Below are 20,936 nucleotides of genomic sequence, written 5' to 3'. Positions count from 1 at the left end.
CAGTGTTCAAGACCAGGTTGGATGGGGCTTGGAGCAACCTGGTCTAGTGGAAGGTGTTTCAGGGGGCTGGAACTGGATGATCTTTATGGTCCCTTCCAACACAAACTATTCTGTGATTCTATGATTTTATCCCCTTGAAATCAAGGGGCTTAGACATGCACTTGTTGCTGGTTCTTTGTGAAGAGAGTGTCAGGAAGCGTGGCTGTCCTGGAAAGCAGTGCGTGGGAGGATCTGCTTTTGGAAGACCCCTCATTTTCTCCCTGCCTCTGTTTTCTTTCCACTTGTAGGAGTGGAGTGCTGTGCTGATGGCCAGCCTGTCAACAAGTAGCTACTCTCCTTGTGCAGCTAGGAGATACCTTCTGCTTCCTGAGCTTGGTGATTTTGCACCCTGAGCTCAACCAGGGCTGCTGCTCCTCCAGGGACCTGCATGCTGGGACATGCACCTTGCTGCCTACTGGGAACTGGGGTGGAGAAAGGGGGTACTCTGCATAGCACAAATGTTTTTTTTTTTTCCCTGTGTCAAGTGATTGGTAGGCATAAACTGAACTTCTTTAATAAACTAGAGTTTTGGTGGGTCCCAGTTTGTCTGGTTAGGGGTTAACTGCACTTCCTGACATAAAGCAGCACTGTTGTCCTCAGTCAGAGCGTGCTGTGCTCTCCATTTGTGATGTGCTCAGATGCACGAGTCTCTCAGTCCCAAGGAATTCCAGGAGTCTATTTCTTGCTTGTCTTTCAATGGTGTCCCTCACTGTGGATGCTGTGATTTCTGCCCCAGATTTTTTTGCGTTTAACACTTAATTCTCTTGTTGGAGCAGGAGGAGGTTGTAGTGAACACTGAATGTATCTGCAGTGCACTGCAGAGGTGTGAATGCAGGTGCTGTACTCTAGGAATAAAACATCAAATAAACTGTTCATAGCCTCAACAGCAAAAAAGGCAGGTAAAGTTTAATCACATATTTCTTTTAATGCTTAGGAATGATGGAAGCATGTGCTATTCACAGCTAAATGTGAGCTTTATTGAGTCAAACATTTCTGAAGAGTTTTTTCCAGCATAAAATGCAGGCTAATTTAGTCATGAGTCAGGCTGGATTTTGTCAGGTGTTCACTGAGCATTTGTAAAGTCTTCCCGTGAACTAAGGAGTGTCATATGAAATCATCATCAGTTTTCCTAACAAGAGCACAATTACTGTAATAAGGATATGCAGAATGCAATAGGGAAACAGCTGTTCCAGTGTAAGTAACCCCCTCTCCTCCCCACAAACTGCTTTCTTTGGTCACATCAGCAGTTGATAAAAATTGCTATCCATTAAAATAGAAAATGTAGCATCCAGTTTACCTCAAAGGAGCCTTTTATGTTTCACTTGCAGCTGATCAAAGAGAGCATCACATGGGTTTTTTGTTTCGTTTTTCTGAAATGCTGCTTTTTATATTTTAATAGATGGAGTACCAGAAAATGTTAATTTTTTCTTTGCACACCCTAATAAGGTGAAGGTAGGATTATGTTCTGAAACATTAGAGGAGGCTACACTAATCAGATTAAGTAATTAAGATGGTATGCATTTTAAATAATTAAGGTTTTCTCTAACATGCCACAGTTACGTATTTTTGTTGATGGAGATACCTCGCTGCTTGGGAAGGAGTTTGCTTGTTGGAGCTGGCAGGAGAGATGAGTGAAGCACTGCGTGGTGCACATCAGCTGCTTGGCAACTCCAGACAGTTGTGGACTGTGGTTCTGCTGTGCTCTGTGATATCCCGGTGTACTGTGGGGGTTTGAAAAGCTGCCTTTGCTTGCTTATACACCTCATTTATTGATATTGTCTCAGTGGTGCATAGAATCATAGAATCCCAGATTGGAAGGGACCTCAAGTACCACCTGGTCTAACCTTTCTAGCAAAGCATGACACAGACTAGATGTCGCAGCACCCTGTCCATCTGAATCTTAAGTGTCCCAGCACTGGGAAATCAATCACTTCCCTGGGGAGATTATTCCAATGGCTGGTTGTTCTCATGGTGAAAATTTTTCCTCTAGTGTCCAACTAGAATCTCCCTTTCGAGTAACTTGTGCCCATTACCCCTTGCCTTTTCTATGTGAATGTATATTGCTGCAATGCTAAATCTTATTACAGCCTCATCTGTGGGAGGAAAGGCTTTCCTGAGGATGACTGTGGGAGCCTTCAAGTAGGAGCAGGCAGAGTTGGTGAAATAAGTGAGGAAGAGGATAGGTCCAGAGGTGCTGAGACCCAGCCATTTGTGTTGATTATGGCATTGGTATTGAAAGTTACAAGAATTTAGACTTCCCAAAAAGCAACAGAGAAGAAAACACAAACTCCTAAAGAAAACATTTCCATCAGAATTTATTTTTGACCTGCAGTCTTTGCCTAGCGGCAATCTAATGCCACTCACAGTTAAGTTGTAATTAATGTAAAGGCTTGGTGGAGTTGTCTTTGTTAGGTGACAGTTATGTAGCCTATTCTTCAGCCTCTCATGGAGTGCAGAATATTTTGGGCAGCAGTAATGAGGAAGGTACAGCATCCTTACTGATTCATACTGGATATTTTGTGAATATGCTACTGAAAAATTCATATCCATTCACCCCATCATCTGCAGGAAGCTGGATTGAATGACACAGGTTTTGCAAGCCAATAGAGAAATTAAACTCCTCAGTTCTTGTATTCTGAATGCTTCGACCAGTTGTATCTTGCTGATTCTCCTGGTTCCAGGTGGCTGCTGTCTCTTGACAAAAAGTATGTTTGCAAGTTTCTAAAAAGGGCTTGGAAGTGGTGGGAGAAAGAGGTCAGCTTAGATCAAGATAAATGCAATATCAGGGCAAGTGAAGTGTGTATTTCAGTCATGCTCAGTTGAGAATATTGAGCCTAGGCTTGCTAAAGCATCAGCAGTCACTGAGATGAGTCTATCAGAGAAGCACGTTGAGCTGGAAATAACATCCAGGTTGGTGATTTTTAGTATACCAGGCTTTTCGCCTATGATTGACCCTTGTGGAAGCTTAGGAACTGCCAGAAATCCCCTACAGAAAGTTTCCAATAAACACAAAGCATGACTCCCCTATCATGAGAAGCAAAACAGTGCTGTTTTCCATTTTATTGAAATATGGATACTTGTTCCCTGAATGCGTCGCTTCTGTCTTCTCCCCTTCCCCTGTTTTTTACCCCCAAGCTGTGCTCTGCAGTCTTTGGTTTCTGTCTGTATATTGTCAGCTTTTGTTTCCCTGTTTCTTGATGGACCCTAAGAGCTAGGACGTTGGCTGAAAGAATGGAGGAGTGCCCCTGCGATGCTGCAGAAGTAGCTGTTTTCCCATCACTGTTGAACATACTAGTCTTAAGCAAAAATGAGGTGGGCGGTTTTGCAATGAGGTCTGTTGCTGTGAAGTCTTGCTCACTGAAAGAGAATATATTTGATGAGTAAAGAGATAATTTAGTAACCCAGGGAAACTAGCAGCATATGCAGACCTGCTGTGCCTGAAGCAGAAATACATTCTGGTAACATTCTGATAGCTGGTCTGTGAAAAGTTGTCTCCTAAAGGAACACTTGAAGATGCTTTTTATGAAGCAGAATAGGGAATTGTTCCCATTGCTGTGGACGTAATGAAAGACATGTTCTACATCTGCGAGTGAAACCTCAGAGCAGCAGGCTCCTCATTTATTTTCTCATAGCAGCAAGACCTGTTCATGGCTGGAAAGCACATTTGTTTTGCTGCCCATTTGAGTTCTTCTCCAAAAATGATGTATTTGTTGTCCAAAAGTCCAAATGTGATAGAGCCTCTGAGAAGGAATGGTATGACTACAGACTTGACTCTGGTGTATTCTATACTTGACTCCAGAGTTTGTCCCTGGAGCTGATGCCCTTCAAGGGGCACCAGTATGCATTTCCATGACTGGCAGTTCAGTCGTTGAACATTAAAGGCTTGATTGTTCTTCATAGCCTTTTCTTATATCCCACTAACTTCATGGAGCAGAGTGAAGATGTTTCTGTAACACACCATGGTTCTGCGTGCAGTGAACTTACTCTCCTCTATTCCACATATCTGCATGTGGCCTTGAAGACAGTGCTTTCATAGCAGTAACTTGATGGCACCTGGGGATTAGGAGATATTCCCTCAACTGCTGGTGACATGGATGGGGGAATTGAGTGCATCCTCAGCAGGTTTGCCAGCAGCTCAAAGCTGTGCAGTGCTGGAGGGAAGGGATGCCATCCAGAGGGATATGAACAGGATGGAGAGCTGGGCCTGTGCGAGCCTCATGGAGTTCAGCAAGGCCACGTGCATCTGGGTCAAGGCAGTCCTAAGCGCAAGTACAGGCTGGGTGGAGACTGGGTTGACAGCAGCTGTGAGGAGAAGGACCTGGGGGTGTTGGTTGACAAAAAGCTCAACATGACCCAGCTTCAGTGTGCACTTGCAGCCCAGAAACCAACCGTGTGCTGGGCTACATCAAAAGGAGCGTGATCAGCAGGTCAAGGGAGGCGATTCTCCCCCTCTACTCTGCTCATGTGAGAGTACCAGCTGCTGTACTGTATTCAGCTCTGGAGCGCCCAGCATAAGAAGGACATGGACCTGTTGGAGTGAGTTCAGAGAATGCCACAAAGATGCTCTGTGGCATGGAGCACCTCTGCTATGGAGGCAGGCTGAGAGAGCTGGCATTGTTCAGCCTGGAGAACAGAAGGCTGCGGGGACAACATAGAGCAGCCTTCCAGTACCTGAAGGGGCCTACAAGAAAGCTGGAGACTTTTGACAAAGAAGTGTAGGGATAGGACAGGGGGGCACGGCTGTAAGATGAAAGAAGGCAGATTTGGATTCGGTATGAGGAATAAGTTCTTCCCTGTGAGGGTGGTGAGACACTGGCACAGGTTGCCCAGAGAAGCTGTGGCTGCCCCATCCCTGGCAGTGTTCAAAGCCAGGTTGGACGGGGCTTGGAGCAACCTGGTCTAGCGAAAGGTGTCTCTGCCTGTGGCATGGGGGTTGGAGCTGGATGGTCTTTATGGTCCCTTTCAACCCAAGCCATTCTATGATTCTGTGATTCTGTGATCTGCTAAGGCAGGCTCATGAGGTTCTTGCTTTTCAATTTTAAGGAGAAATGCTTCTCACAAAACCTAGTGCATCCAAGGTGTCTGACGTGGATAGAGTTTGAATAAATGATGTTTCTGGTATGCCCGTTAAACGACCCCTCTGATCCTTCTGTGTGGTTTTATTCTCTCTGCTGCTGTTCTTGTAGATAAAATTATATCATAGACTGAGCCCTACTTCAGCCTCTGGCAACTGGGAGTGGCTGTTTTTGGAAGCATGGGGTTTATTTGTGCTGCCATCCACCTGAGCACTTGTACCTGGATGCTCTGCAGGGTGTGAGTGAGCTTATCAGGCTGGAAACACTATATGCCTTTTGCTGAAGGATGCTCTGTAATTGAGGCTTATTCCCAAGTGGTGCTGAAGAGCTCTTCTTATATTTGTTGTGTGAGGCTTCCCCCTCTACTCCCCCAGCTCTTGGAGTCAGCTTAGGCATATATGGGTGGTTTTGTTTGTTTTTATTTTGTTTTGTTTTTTTTGGTGTTTTTTGAATGCTCTGTGTGTTAGTAGAGGCAAAAAATATAAACCTGAAGGGAAGCTGAACTTTAAATAAGCTTAACTATTTAATCTGTGTGTAAATGTTTGCTTTCCCAGGCAAAAGCAATTAAAAAGACTGAAGTATCGCTGTCCTAATTCATTTGGTGCGCACCAGGTATTTGTTCTGGTACTGTACTGCAGGGTTCAGGGCACAGCTGGTGAAATAAAACTAAACAGAACTAAGAAATATTACTGTTCTGTCTATGCTGGTTGTCTTAGAGATAGCTGAAAAGTTCTACGAGCTTTAAAATCCCTCTCTAGGGTACAACAGCAATCAAAACAAGCAGGAACAACTTGTGGGTCTTTTGTTGTGGGTTTTTTTCCCTTTTTTTTTTTTTCTTTCAATTTTTTTTTCATGTGGGCTGTTATTCTTAAGTGCATAACTTATATTCAGTAAGTGCATAACTGGACATTAGCCAAGAAGTATGTTGAGGTTATTCTTAGTAGTGTTTTTTTTTTTTTTCATTGGGTGACTGCTCCATAGTTTTGAGTGGTTTGACTTGTTCTACCTCTACTTGAAAGGTATAACCTTGGTACAGGCTTGATAAGTCCTTATAAATAATTATAGCAACATTATAGGCTGAAGTCTTTTACTCTCGCAGATTTCATGATCCAGGAGATAAAAATAGCAAGTGAGATACTTTTCTTTCCTCCCTGTATGTCTATCAATCAAAATAATAAAGATATTTGACTTGCACGTTTTAATGGTGTAATTAGATATAATTACATGTTCAAATGATTACACATATGAACACTAATTACATAATTGAAGACAATTATGCTAACTAGGTAAATACATAATTAACTAAAAATCTCTTGTAAAATCAAGGAAATTTGCACAACAGCCAAGAAAGTAAAATCACAATAAAAAAATAAATAAATAACCCTTTCAGTCTGAGAACTCCAGCCAGCCATGTGTAGCTGGAGAAGGCTTGGCTGTTTAACTTCTGGTGGGCTGAAGCTTAGTTTAGCTGCCTTTTCTAGTTTGTAGTCTCCGTGTAAAAGGGAGGTGAACATTAAAGCTAAAAGCTGTAGTGCAGTGTAGGTTGTCTTGTCCTCTGACAATGATCTGCTGATCTTTGTAGTCTGGATTTTGGTGGTTCGCTGTTGTGTGTGCTTTTTTGGGGTGGAGAGAGAATTGTTTTGTCTTTATAATTGTGGATTCTTAATACAGAATGAAGGGAAAGCTCAGAGTTAGGTTTTGGTTTTGTGGATGTGTGTTTTGGTTTTGTTCTTTGATTTTAATGCAACAGTGCGACTTTCATATACCAAGAAGAGGCTCATAGTGGCAGGGCTGTTCTTCTGAGGCTGTAGAAGACTCAAAGGATGAAGACTCAAAGACTCATCACCAGCCCCCTGCAAGGTGCTTTCCCCTGATGAACCCTTTCCAACTGCAAGAATCTTTTAACACAGCAGAAATGCAGTGAGATGTCCAGAGCCTCAGGAAACTTCCCAGTGCATTAGTGCCTTCGGGGATGGATCACTGTTGTGTATTAGGCAGTCCTGTATTAGTGGCTACAGCTTCTCTTCCCTGTGCTATCAACTTTTCCAGTTTTAAATATTCCCTGATTTGCAGGTGTCTTCATTTACCTTTGGAAATCATCTTAGTTCATTGTAGCTAAATACTGCAATTGTTTCTTTAGCCTTTGTTCTACACGTCCTTAATCCTGTCTTTTTCTTTTTTTTTAATTATTATTTTTCTTCATCTCTATTTGTAATTCTCTTGATATGTGGGAACTGTTCCCAGATCCCTTTCCTTGGCAGTCATGGGAGTCATTTAAAGGTATGCCAGGAAAGCTCAGTAAGGCATGAATGATGCTATTTGTGATTACTGGATTTTTCATGAATTTTCTTCTTGTTGCATTCTGAGTTGGAAATAAGCTAAAATTTCAAAGTCACTAGATTCAAACACATGCTCAATTTCTTTTCAAAGGTCTTGGCAGAACCCTTCTCAGCTGTGCCAGGTACAGGAAGGAATAGCCGCTGTCCTTTTCCAGTCTTGTTTAATATTGGTTTAGACTTTTTCACTGTCTGAAGAAGACTTTGCCAATTCTTCATCCTCTGAAACTAAGGGGGCGGGGAAAGTGTACACAGAAGCAAAACCATGGCATCAGAGGTGTAATTTTTGGTGTCTCACTGGCAGTTTCAAGCAGAAAACTGTGAACTTCCATCATGTCTGATCCCAGATGTCCATTCTCCTCTCTGTGGTCTAGCATCTGCAGTGTGTAGGTAGGCTGTGCTTAATTGTGCAGCCTCTAGATGTCTGATGTTTTGGAACTGCCTGATCAAAAGGTTGTATCTGATGACTGGGAACTAGATATGGGTAGATTTAATTACCATGAATATTTTCTCTTTTGGAGTAGGTTTAGAGCCCTGGACTTTGTGTCATCCTGTTGGATGTGACTGTTAGTTGTACAATACAATTATATGTTGTAATTTTCAAGAAAAAGTGTCTTTAAAACAAAAAACCACAAACCCTACTATTTGGTAATTTCAGTCAGTGCCTCTGATTTCTTATGTTAACGAGAAACCATGGGCTTGGTGCAGTATCTGTGTCTTGTGCTCAGCAGCTGCTGATCTTTTCTGGCTTTAAGTTCTGTTGATAGCATTTCATACCAAGCTGACAACTTTCTCTTGTCAAGTTTTCACCTCTTTTTTCTTTTCTTCCTGCTGCGGCCCCCCCTTGCCAGTTCTCCCACCTTTCAAGCAAAATGTCACCTCCTTTCTTTGTCATCACAGCTAAAGCAAGTTAAATCTCAGGATCTCACTCTCATTTTTAGCTGAATGAGATTGTAAAGCATAATTCAGCATGTATGAGTGAGGGTTCCTTGTGAAGGAAGATAAAAGCATAGCTAATGTTACTGGATCACCAAGATTCAGCATATAATTCAGAAAGATGACTGGAAATAAATCAGCTGCGCATCTTCAGTCTCAGAGGGATGCAATACAGTGTGTGCTGTAGAAAATGCTGATAAGGTGCAGCGTGAATGTAAAGGCAGAGCCTGGTGGTTATCAACTTTCAATATTTAGAAGGGATTATTCTTGGTCTCTTTGTGCATCCAGTCTGTAGTCAGTGGTGTTTGAAGTACAGCATGATTTTTCTGGATTACATTTTATGAAGTTTTTAAAATGGGAACTAGTTTAAGTAAACAGGCTGATATTGCATTGCAGGAAATCAATAACCTCAGTGCTATTTGCAGAAGACAATGTAGTGGAAAAAGAGCCATTTAAACCTAGTGTTTTGTGATGTTCAGTTAAGTGGATTTAATTTGTTCAAGCAGAGGCGGGCTTAAGATGTGTCTGGGTTACTGTCAGAGCACACAGTGTGGTGTGGGTCTGCAGGGGAGCTTTGGTGGAGGAGGAGAGGGAGCGCCTTGCATGCTCCTGCAGGATCAAAGAATTAAGGATCCACAAAACTTTGCACTGGAGCCCTTGGAGGTATGAGCATGTTCTGGAAACAAAGCTGGTTCTTTTTACTTTTCACGCAGAAGGAAAACAAGTGCATTTTTCTTTTTGTTGCTGGTTCATCTGTACTGAGAGTATGTAGGTCTCTGCTTTGTAGTGTTCACCATCTGCACAGAAATAGCTTTCTTTTGGAATGCTATATTCACCCCGTGTGCAGCCATGCTGGCGTCAGCGATTGCTGCTTTTGTTTTCTCATTTACAGATACTCTTACATATGACACTTGTCAGCCAGTCTAAAGGCTGCATGTCTGCCCCAAAATACCTCCCCTAATGATTGTTGCAGGAAGTAGTCAAGATTCATATTACTGAAAGACCAGAAGAGAAACATTCCCTTCTGTCTTTATCAGTTTCCTTGTCTCTGACAGCATTTTGGGTGCGCTCTGCAGAGCTGTTTCTCTTGAATATTCGGTTTCTCCCAAGGGACTTGGAAGGGAGTGAAATGGGTAGAAATGTAGAGAATGAGAAGCAGAAGTAATACCTGGCAGGATTTTTAGAAAAGGGAAAAAAGCATCAATTTTAAACTGCCTGGATTTCAAGATGACTTTGTCACTTTGAAACACGACTCTATTATAAAGAGTGAATCTAAAGTAGAAAAATCCTGTCTAGCAGCGACTTTTCCCTCAGTCTGTTTAGACTCCAGTCTTCTGAATTTAATGACAAAAACACATTTGTATGCCTTTTTGCTCTTGAGGGAGACAGCTAGTTCTGGGAACAGGGGAACTGGTGGCTTTTGGCTTCCCGCTGCTGCTTCTGCTGTGGTTGAACAGCAGCTCCTCAGACCTCTGTCCTCCTCTAATACCCTCCCAGATCCCCATCCCCTGATTGGATGCAGCAGGCACTGCTCCGAAAATGGCTGTGTTCACAGACCAAATTTGGGTAAAGCCGGGCTCTAAAAGGTCATGCAACGAAGACCAGCAGCCATGTAAGGTATTTAACATACAAAACTGGTTTAGTAAGAGTTATTTAGGGTGTATAGGTTGGGTTTTTACATCTTTAGACACTGAAGACATGTGGTGGTTGCAGTTGTGAAGTGCTGGGTGGCGGAAATCCAGTATCAGGCAGTGGTCTGGGCTATAGAGCTGGTTCATGGTGATGTGCACAAAAAGGAGATTCCACATCCCTGGATCTGTGCTGAGACCTCCATCACTCCCAGGAAAGTCCTTGGGCACTGGTGATTTGGATTTAGTGAAGCATTTTGGATAGAAGGTATTTTGCATAAACATCTTAGGCTCAGCAAATGGGAAGTGATTTCTAATCAATTTTATTACTGCCTTGACTTTGCCTTTTATGTTGAAAATTGATCTGCTGTTGAATTTCAGTCCCTCATGTATGTTTTAAAAATACTGGTTTCTCTTCCCTGATTTTCACATGATAGTGCAAATTTGATTAGCTTATCACATGCACTCTTTAGCATATATCTGTTATTTTAATGAGTGCTCTGGCTTTTCTCTACATGCTTGCCAGTTCTTCAACATCTTCCTGGGGTTATAACCCTGAGTGGGACTGTCAGCTTAGACTTTATTCCAAGGCTAATTGTAGATGCTTCAGTTAGAGACAATCTAAAGCTCCTAATCTATCTGATTATTTTCTGCTTTATACAACTAAAAAATCTCTCAACTTTTTCATTCAGTGGTAGTTCAAAGAGGTGGTGGGACTGGGATGGAGCACATGGATTGCTGTGGTACCACTTCCCTGTTCTTTTTAGCAATTGCGGCTTCTGAGAAGTGCACAGAATGTGCCTTCCTAGGAGGTAACCTTTGCAGAGCATCGTTGGAAATACCTTGTCCTTGGACCAGCTTCTGTTTGCAGCTCTTTCAGTGACTGGCCTCCAGGTTATCAGCTCTCTTACAGTCACGTTGCTCTTGTGTCTCATGTAAGTTTGACTATACCAGCCTTTCTTTCTGAAAACTGTAAGGACTTTGGATTTTTTTCCTGTAGCTGTATGGCAACAATAGCAACTTATCCCATCACTGGTGGAAAAAATAGTAGTATGATTTAGATTGGTCCACAGAGGGTATGAGAGTCTATGTGTGTATTTCACAGAGTTCTCTGATGGTCTCATCACCAAGTTCTGTGGTAGTGGTAGTAGCTACAAGTTACGAAATATCTTGTCTTTATTAGCCTTTACGCAATTTAAAACTATCGTGTATGAATTTCTACTCATTTAAGTTATGAGGATGTTTATGACTCCGTTGGTTTAACATGGTACACCAGTATCAGAAAGCCACTGTAAAAATTAATAATTAAGGATTCAAATGGTGCTATGTCTGCTTCGTTCTGCCCTTTGATTATGTTCTTTTTTATGAAGATGAGAAGTTGCATTTCGTTTTAAAGCAATTTAATGCTGTTGAATAAAAATAGCAGAGAATAATAAAAATACTACATTCACGGATGTTTCAGTCATTTCATGAAACTCCTTGAATAATTTAGTTGGCGAATAGCAAATAATTTCCCATCAGGAAGACATAACCACACAAGGCCCTTGGAAGTCCTGCAGCTGTTGACAGTTTTAAAATGATACTGACCTGAGTAGAAACAAGGCTCTCTGAAATTCATTGAACTCAGTCCTTCCCATTTAACGCAAGAGAACGTATTTTTCTGCCACACAGGTTGAAAACCCCCCATCCTTTAAGAGATATTTATAGTATAATGTATATTGATTATTCAGTATAAAATGCTAATTCTTTGAGGCAGTGAAACATCTTGAAGTCATAAGGAAAAAGCATTATAGTCAGACCAGAACGAATTGCTGTCATTAGTCATTTAGCACATTCCTCAAAGAGTTTCTAAGAAAGTACGTAGATGTTTCCCCAGATGCTACCTTTTCATAAAGAAACAGACTTACTCAACTAAGGAAGTTGCTATAAGAAGGATCTAAAGAAGGTTGTTTTACCAATTTAACGTATGATCTTCAGGATCCACGTATTGATGTCCTTGTAAATTGTTCAGTGATCACTTAAATTTTTTTCATTGGTTAATCAATAGGTTTTCAGTGTTGGAGTGTAAGAGATCCTTCCTTTGCACTTTCAAAGCCAAATTCTTAGTTCTTGGTGTTCAGATGTCTTAGACCTGTGAGATGCCTTATTTTCAAGAGTTTTGATGACAACATGTACAAGTCTGCTGGAACAACTAGGGCATGAGCCTTTTAAATTTAAGAATAGTGATTTAACTTCTGCTGCCTTGAAATTGTAGCACTGTAAGTAAACTGAAAGACAAAAAAAAAAGCCACAACACAAATAGGAAAAAGCTGTATTCTTTGTTTGGGACACTTCCTTACCTAAAACGTATGTTTTCTGTACTTTACTCCGCCATGCTGGTGGATTCTGTGACTTGGTGCAGGTCTGGACTACCCCATCCCCATGTCTGCTTTCTGGAGTCCATCTGAGAGACACTCCATCAGCTAGTGAGTGCTGAGCTGTGCTGTGGTAAAGCTCCACAACCACCTTCGCAGCATTTATAGTACATAAATCAGTGCCAGCTCAGGGGGAAAATTTGTGACAAGTGTAGAACATGGATTTTGTGCCAGCTCTGTTCTTTTTTGGGTGGCTATTCTGTTCCCTCACATGTGGGAAATTCCTGTCAGTGCTAATAAGAATTTAAACAAATTTGGACTGCTTAAGAACTTTATATATGTACTATTGTTTCATATTGGCCTGTTTTCTGTCTTCAGACTTAGAAGTAGAATTCAAGCCTGCTGTTTTCTTTATTAGGAACAGATGATGAACTGTTACCCTGCTGTATAATATACAAGTTGCTTCGCCCGAGGTGATGGGGGTATATGATGATGTTACATGTGATTGCTGTAAAAGTTTACTGATGCAGTGACGAGCTGGAGTTGCTGTGTTGCTTGGACAAGCTGCATTTTGCTGGTGTACTTGTGAGATGTATCATTTTTGTGCACGGGGTGTCAGTTCATATAAAACTCCTGCCGAGTTACACCAGTGGGGCTTAAGTAACTCTTGAGTAACTTGGGTTATATTGATGATCCACCTTGCAAAAGTGCAGGAAGTTCAGAAATGAAGGAATAGTCAGCTTAGATACAGTTTTCCTAACATTATTGTATGTGGAGATCTTCAGTTATTGATCCTTTCATTTATTGCAGCTTACCATTTTGGAGTCACAAGACTACAGTCTTCTTCCGTAGACTCCAGCCAAAGCATTGCTATGACTGATGTGTTTTGGGCTAAAGTGAACTGTGAACAAAGCACTAAAGTTCATCTGTGAACCTGATTACTTCTAACTTTGTGGTTTTAATGATTATTTTCTCTGTAATTAATAACTATTTTTCCTCTGCTGGAGAATAAAAGGAAGTATTTTTTCCTATGTGTTATAGCAATCAAGCTGGAAAATAACAATTTCTCTGTGATCTCTGGCACCGAGTCAGAACTGATTGTGTCCTCATGTGTAACAGTTACTTTCATAGGCTGCTTTTAGATAGATGAGTTAAATATTGTGATTTTGCATGCCAGCCTACTGAAGCATTAGGATGTGTGTAAACATAAGCACACGAGTTGTCCCAGAAAGGCAATAGCCTGGGAGCAGTACTCAGTTTTCTCGCTCTTGTTTCTGGGAAGTTTGAGCAGTCCATACAACAATGAAACCCAGTCTTCCAAGGTGATTCCATCTCGGCTACTGCAAACTTGAAGAAATACATTTGGAAACAAAAGACACTCGAGTTCTTCATTTGGTTTCACATATAACAGTTTTCTAGCCATGTGTCCAAGACAGAGGATCATGATTTTTTCACTGTAAGCAGGGCTTTCATTGAGTTGGCTGTTTTGCCACTCTGATGTTCCATGTAAGAAGTTTTGAACAATGAACAGTACTTGTATCTGAAGCCTTTTTCAAGACAAATATTTCAGAGATGATAATATGAAATAAATAGGAAGACAATTTAATACCACTGTTGTGTATTCATAGCCAGTAGCAGTATCTGTCCTAATGATGATAGATGGTTTGTACCCTCAGTCTCATGCATGCTGCATCATGCTACTTCTGGGTTTGCTAAAAATCAAAATGCAACATTGCCCTCCCATTTTAGTTAGTTACAGGGGTAGCTAGTCCTGTAATTTAGACATGTGAAAGCTTTCTTTTAATGTATAGTGAGGATGACCTGGTGAACATGCACGAGATTTCCTACAGTAAACATACCCTTGCAAAAGTAAGAACAAGATGGTGTCCTGCAGAGCAGTGGCATTTTAGGTTAGTGCTGTATCTTCCTGTCTCACAGGCATGGTGCAGGAATAGCTGGGATTTGTTTTAGATGTCCAAGAGGAGGATATTCAGAAACCCTTGGAGGTGTGCATTTGATTTGATTATCAATTGAATCATCAAAAGGCCCTGCAGAAGTGTTTTCATGGGCACAAGTGAGAGGACACCCGTTCAGACAAGGAGCTGTTGGATTTGCCTAGTGATGGCTTTCATGCTGGACTTGTTGAGCAGTTCTGTTCAGAAACCTTGGAGTTGAACAACTTGCTCTCTGTTGTGAACCTGCTTTCGTTAAGTCTGGTACAAGATCTATGCCTGCCAGTTCTTCAGTGATGATTTACATCTGCCTTGCAGTCATTTGGCTGTGCAGCTTGCTTACAGGAAGGGAAGCGGGAGTTCATTGAAAAAAGGGTTATTTTGGGCCAACACATGTCCCACTTACTGCGTGTATCAGGCAATGAGAACTTGGATCCAGTGTGCTCTCCTGGACTTTTTGTTTCTTTCACTCTTTCTCCTTTTCTTTTTTTTTTTTAGTGTGTTTTTTAAGAGTATTCTTTTTATTATTTACAGAGTAGTATATGGGAGTCTCCACAGGGCTGTGGCAGGACCCTAGGCTAACCCATTTCAGATGAGCTTGGGTGTACCTCACAGGGCACTGAGATCTACAGTGTATAACAGAGGAAGAGGTCAGGGGAGTTCAAAACGTCTTCAGATAGTTTCCTTAACTAGAAGAACAGAAGTCTTTTTCCTGGCCCCAAGGGTGTCTTTTGTACGTTATGTCCTCTGTTGTTTATTGTGAAGGTGTGGAGTGCTTCCTGTCTTCAGTGGCCGCTGCCCCAGCCATTGCTTTCCTGAGAACAAAAATAATGTAATGGAAAAATGGAAAGAAAGATTTTTCCAAAGGCTCTGATGTTTTTTAGGCATGGAGATAATGTTTCAGCACATCCAAATGAAGTTCTTCAAATACCTCTTTTATGCCTGTTTGCCTACAAAGCAGGCATTTAGTATGAGGCATGGATTTGGGCATTATAACAGGAGGTTATGATCAGGATGTTTTCCTCATCCTTGTTTTCTTCATGATGTCAGAGTGTAGTGACTGTAGTTAGTGGCAGTGGGATGCAGTGCCAACCCCCTGTGCACTGGGTGTATTTTAAGTAACATATTTACTTACAGTTGCTGCATTAGGCAGATTTCAGTGGGTTTTTCTAAATGTGCATGTTTAGTCTAAAAGTGTAAAGTCTGTGACTCCTACTGAATTGAAGGAACGCTCATTAAGAAAAGTGAAGCTGTAGGGTGAAATATGACTGTGTGTCATGGGGCATCTCCTTAAGGCAATAAATACTATCAGAAATACTGATGGTAAGAGAATTTATGGGCATGTACAAATGGGACAAGTACATAGGTCATGATATTTCTACAGGGGTCATACCTTATTAATTTTTTAAATTTTAATATTTTTAATTGAATTGTTCATAAATAATTTTTTACTTCTGCATGTTCAGTGGCTCAGTGTATAAGTAATGTCTTGATGTCCAAGTGGAAATCATTGACAAGTGGAATTTCTCAGGGGTTGGTGTTGGTACATGTACATGCACTATTCAGCATCTTTGTTGGTGAGATAGACAGTGGGATTTAGCGCACCCTCAGCAAGTTTGCCACTGACACCAAGCTGTGTGGTGCAGTTGACACGCTGGAGGTTAGGGATACAATCTGAAGGGACCTGGACAGATAATCATATGGCAGAGCAATGACATTTCATGGGTGGGATTTCCAAATGTGCATCAGAGTAACAGTGAATACTTGGGAAAATTGCATCCTTAGAAGCCAGCGAGTATGTATTTATGTAATGGATTGACATTTATTAGACCAGTTTGTGTATGCTGTGACGTGTGGATGTCAATTTTTAGTTGAAACACATTAGAAGCAAGACTAGCTTTGACTTTCTGGTGGAACAGAATTTATTTACTTCCTGTCGTATCCACACTATCTGAATAGACACAGAGTATGCCGTGCTGCTCTGCAGTAGGCACTGGAGTTTTCAAACAAGGGAGCAGATTATGAATAGCAAATACTGATAAAATGCACCTGGGTGAGCAACTTGTTTTGTGCCAAGGTTTTGTGCCAAGGTATTTGAAAACACTTGAGTATCTGGACTATGTGAATATACTGTCTAATGCTTTTTGTTGATGCTGTTTAAATCTAGTAAACCAGAAGCTTTTGAAATCCTCTGGTGTAAAGCACCATGGATGCTACTTTGGGATTCTGTAGATTCTGTGATTTGAGACTCGTAGTTGCCACAATGTCTCATGAGCCCCTAGTCCTTCTTTGCTGCCAGGCTCCGACTTTGAAAATGGGATAACGTCAGGACTGTGTCTCCGAAGGTCACTGCAGTAAGCAGTGCTGAAGGCTTCAACACTAGAGCTGAACCATGAGATACTCCATCTGTAAGGGTGGACTTGAAGGTCTCAGTACCTTAAAAGTTATTAAAGGTCACCCCAAAGCGTGGACTGGAGCTTGCAGTGAGTGAAACCACTAGGGACCTCTCCGAGGAGGTTTTCAGCCTCAGATAGCTGTTTTTTCCTGTGCCCAGTTTTTTGATTCCTGCATTAGCATAGTGTGTGAGAGTCATCTTTCTTCACAGTACGTTCAATAAATTACAATGTGATATTGATCAGTGTAGTTCTGTGTGTATGTTGAATTAAAGCTAAGGTAAATAATGAACTGAGTTAAATCAGACCAGTGACTTTCCTGGAGGATATATTTTAAGAGAGAATCTAGTTGACAGTATTTCTTTTATTCTTCAGGGATCTCTACATACACTACAAAATTAGTTAATTTGTTAACACCACTCATCTTTCCTGTAAAACATACATGTATATATATTTTGTTAAAGCTGAAATGTCTGCTTTTCTTGGCAGCCAAACATAATCTCGTTAAAATTCATAATAATAAAGATAATACATCAGCATTAGGATGTAGTGGAGGGGGGATGTTTTTGCATTTATAAAGATAAAACTGACAGCATCTAAATGAACTTTGCTATATTTTTTGTGTAAGTTATGTAACATTGCCAGTTACATATATCCTGATAATACTTATAACACATTATTGAAGAACATATAAATGTTCTTTTGACAGCACAGACTGCCTTCCCTGGGGAATGTTTTGTCAGAGAGGAATGGGAGGAAGAGAGAAGTCATGCTCATAATTAATTTCCAATTCAAAATCAAACAACACTTTTTTTGCAATTCTGATTACATAAAGGGAAGTAAAACAGGCAAGAGATTCAGTGAACATCTTAAATACTTTTTTAAAATACTTCTCAAGCATTTGAAATGTATATGATTAAATTGTATTCTGCAGCATGCAGAAGCTGAGCATGTGTTCCAAAATTATCCTGCAGCACATTTATATGGATGATTTAAAAAGCCCTGGAGCCAAATGTTTAGAATAGAAGTACCGACAGATTGAGACTGGTAAATATAGCAGTGCTAATAGCGTCTCTCTCACATGCAGACTGAATGTTGTAGATGTGGAGTTTGGCATATTTGCTTTATCCCAGAGCAACAAAACCTGATGAGAGTTACGCAGGTCACCTGGCAAGAGGGCAAAGCCATTTGGGTTTCTGAATATAACAAGACAGAAAGATGAAAATGGTTTTGAAGTATTGTTTGCTGTAAATTCAGCCTCCAAAGACCATGCCTGCGCTTCTTTCAAGGGAAGGAGAATTTATGTGGGCTATAGCTGGTCATGAATTTTTCACTTCAGAGACCTTTATGGAAGATCCTTCCTGCCCAGGAGAAGATCCCAATGAGAGGAAAGCTGACCCCTGCCCACCTTGTGCTTTTGTGCAGGTTACTGGGATCCAGAACCCAGTTCTGGGTGAGGACTGGGTATGGTGGAACTTGAGTATGCATCCTGGGGAAATGATTTTCCTCCAGCCAAGGCCACCTTGATACCCACCAAAGGCCTCCCAGCTCATCCATGGGACTTCCCTTCACATGAGAGAGGGCTGGAAGCATAGCGTGTCCAGCTCAGTCTTAACTGGTCATGGAGACAAGAACTTGCTAGTGATGTCAGGCTTGCACTGCCTTGTTCAAACCAAGCCAATACTGGATCAAGATTGCTTGTGAAAGCCTGACTAGCAGATCCCAATGGATCAGTGTCCAAATGCTTTTCTTTAAATCACAGCTGCACTACTTTTGGACAGTATCTGGGGACTGTTGTCTGGGAACAAATAGCTAAATATTTATTATTTTGTCTTGCGTCAATCTCATTTATATCAATGACTGCAGGTCTTTACCCTGGCATAGAATTAGTGCATGGGATTGAGAAGAGACAGCTTTGAGAAGCTCAGGAAGAGACATAAATTCTTTTTAATGCAAGTGTCCTACTTGTGGCCTCTGTAGGCACAAAAAAACCTGTCGTCTAAAAATCAGTTTTGGTGTTTATCCTGGTCACTGAATTAGTGTGAACTGAAAGAGAAGGAGGTATCTGGGGGCGTCTCTAGATGTCTGTTGTGTTTTATGGAAATAGTTTAGAGTAACAAATCTTGCAGGCAAGGGCTTGGCTCATCAAGCATGGGTGTTAGCAGTATGCGTATCCACCTCTGTGCAGCTGTTGGTTACACTGAGCTGTTACTGGCATTTTTATGGTTCTGGAATTAAGATATTCCCTTTAAAAGCTCTTTGGTTTTGGAAAAATAATTACCAGATAAAGGAATCTGTAATTGCTGTAAACAACATTAAAAAAAACAAACCACCTATTTGAAGAAATAGATGGTAGTAACTGCAGTTTCAAGCAACTGATCATTTGACTCCTTAAAATTGGATTTTATTGTTGCTAAAAGATAATCCATCATTTGTTTTGAAGGTGCTTTCCGATGTGCCCTCATCTTTCACAAATACTATTTCAGTGACAATTATAGGGAATTTCTCTGCAGCTGTTCCTGCTGTGTATCACTGATGGTGGCTTGAGTTCTTCTCCATATCTCTGCTAGTATCATTCATTTTTAATGGGGTGTTTTCATCAAAAGCAGTCAACTGTTTCTGAGAGGGTGATTAATGCAAGATTACCTTTCAGGTACACTTAGATAGCATTTTTCATTTTAAGCATGAGCTATTCAGTTTTCTGGAAAAGTTCTCAAAGTCCTACAATAAAAACCTGGCTGCTGCATACATGGTTCTCAGTTTTGTGAAGAAAAATATGTTTTTCTCACTTTTACAGAGTTAAAGTAACAATCTTTTTTGGTGCTTGCTCAGATCAGGTGGACCAAAACAGCAGGAAGTGCCTCTGACAGATTTCAAGATTCGAGTGTCTTCAATGAAACTCTGAGGATATCCAATATCCAGAGACACCAAGGAGGACGCTATTACTGCAAGGCTGAAAATGGCTTGGGTTCACCAGCCATAAAGTCCATAAGAGTGGACGTGTACTGTAAGTAAACTGCTTGGGAAGCTCTTGCTATGTTTTTTTTTGTTAATTTTTTTATAATACCTGGCATTGCAAAGAAGCAGCCAGCTCTTTGAAGTGCAGATTCTGCAGTTTTTGGAAGCATGGAAGTATTTATGGTTAGGAGACTTGTGGCTGTTGCTGATGAAGACAGGTGGGGCTGCTGGTGTATGGGAATACCTTTAAACAAAATTGCAGTACTCAGTAAGAAAGATGAAGCTCAGGGACAACTGAGCCTGCTTAGATATCAGAGGAAGATTTATCTGCATCTTGCATAGGGTGAAGATCTAATACATGGCACAGCCCTTAATCTCTTTTAGTTTTGGCTGAGTTTGTCCTTGAAACTGACATGGGAGCAAGTGCAGATGTGTTTTGGTATTTTACTTGAATTGCTGCTGAAAGATGTTGCTTGCTTTTGTGGTGCTTTTTATTGTGTTTTTTTAATCTCTTTATGTTCCTATGATATGAAGTTTTAGAAGCTGCAGGTGAAATGTTAGGCAGTGAGAAATATGAAGTATTGGGATTGCAGTGTGATTGGTCACCAGAGCTTGCAGAAAAAGAGGAAACAATTGCAAATGCCATACCGCAATAAATGCACAAAATGGAATTAAAAAAAAAACAACAAACTCCAGTCTGACTTGTACAACTCCATTGTCAATGAGTGGGCTAGTCAGATGCAGCACGGCTCCTGTTTGTGATCAGGTAGTTTATTGCTGTAGGTTTAATGGTAAACTTTGCATCTGACTGTAAATGATGTGACTGGACTCAGCTGTTGAAAGTGAGAAGGCCCAAATGCCTCAAACAACTGTGGTTTTGTGTACACTTCGGATGGAGGAAAACTGTTCAAAATCTCTTCTAAGTGCTCCAAAGATAGAAAGTCTTTGCAATATACATTTAGAAACTTTCCTAATGTAAGTGTAGTGTCATGTAACAAATATGTTTACATGTCACATATGTAATTAAATAAATAGCTAGAGCTTGAAGTTAGCCGTTTAGTCTCCTGAGTCCTTCAAGGAGAAACCTGACTGTCTTGTGATATACAAGTGGTGGGGTTGTCTTCCCAAAAGGAACCCCCTCTCTGTCAGATGAATATCAGGGTGTATGTTAATTTAGAGAACCAAGTGGTGACACTTTCTGTTTATTAGTTATGGGATTGGTGGAGGGGGTGACTGCCTTTAAGGGCATTTCCTTGCCTGGTGTG

General features: G+C 41.0%; 1 protein-coding gene across 1 annotated transcript in view; it reads left to right on the top strand.

Moving 5' to 3' along the window:
- MDGA2 (MAM domain containing glycosylphosphatidylinositol anchor 2) overlaps positions 1-20,936 on the top strand; it is a 378,145-nt gene that overhangs the window by 141,231 nt on the left and 215,978 nt on the right. Inside the window, exon 3 of the mRNA XM_061462444.1 lies at positions 19,546-19,720. Within this exon, the coding sequence (XP_061318428.1) occupies positions 19,546-19,720 (175 nt within the window). The remainder of the gene's footprint in view (positions 1-19,545; positions 19,721-20,936) is intronic.

The sequence above is a fragment of the Pezoporus flaviventris genome, unplaced genomic scaffold, assembly GCF_033815535.1.
Source record: "Pezoporus flaviventris isolate CSIRO_AGI_PZ_B2104156 unplaced genomic scaffold, CSIRO_AGI_Pfla_v1 ptg000035l, whole genome shotgun sequence".
Classification (NCBI taxonomy): Eukaryota; Metazoa; Chordata; class Aves; order Psittaciformes; family Psittacidae; genus Pezoporus; species Pezoporus flaviventris.
The sequence above is the reverse complement of the archived record's forward strand: the minus strand, read 5'-3'. Positions and strand labels throughout refer to the sequence as shown.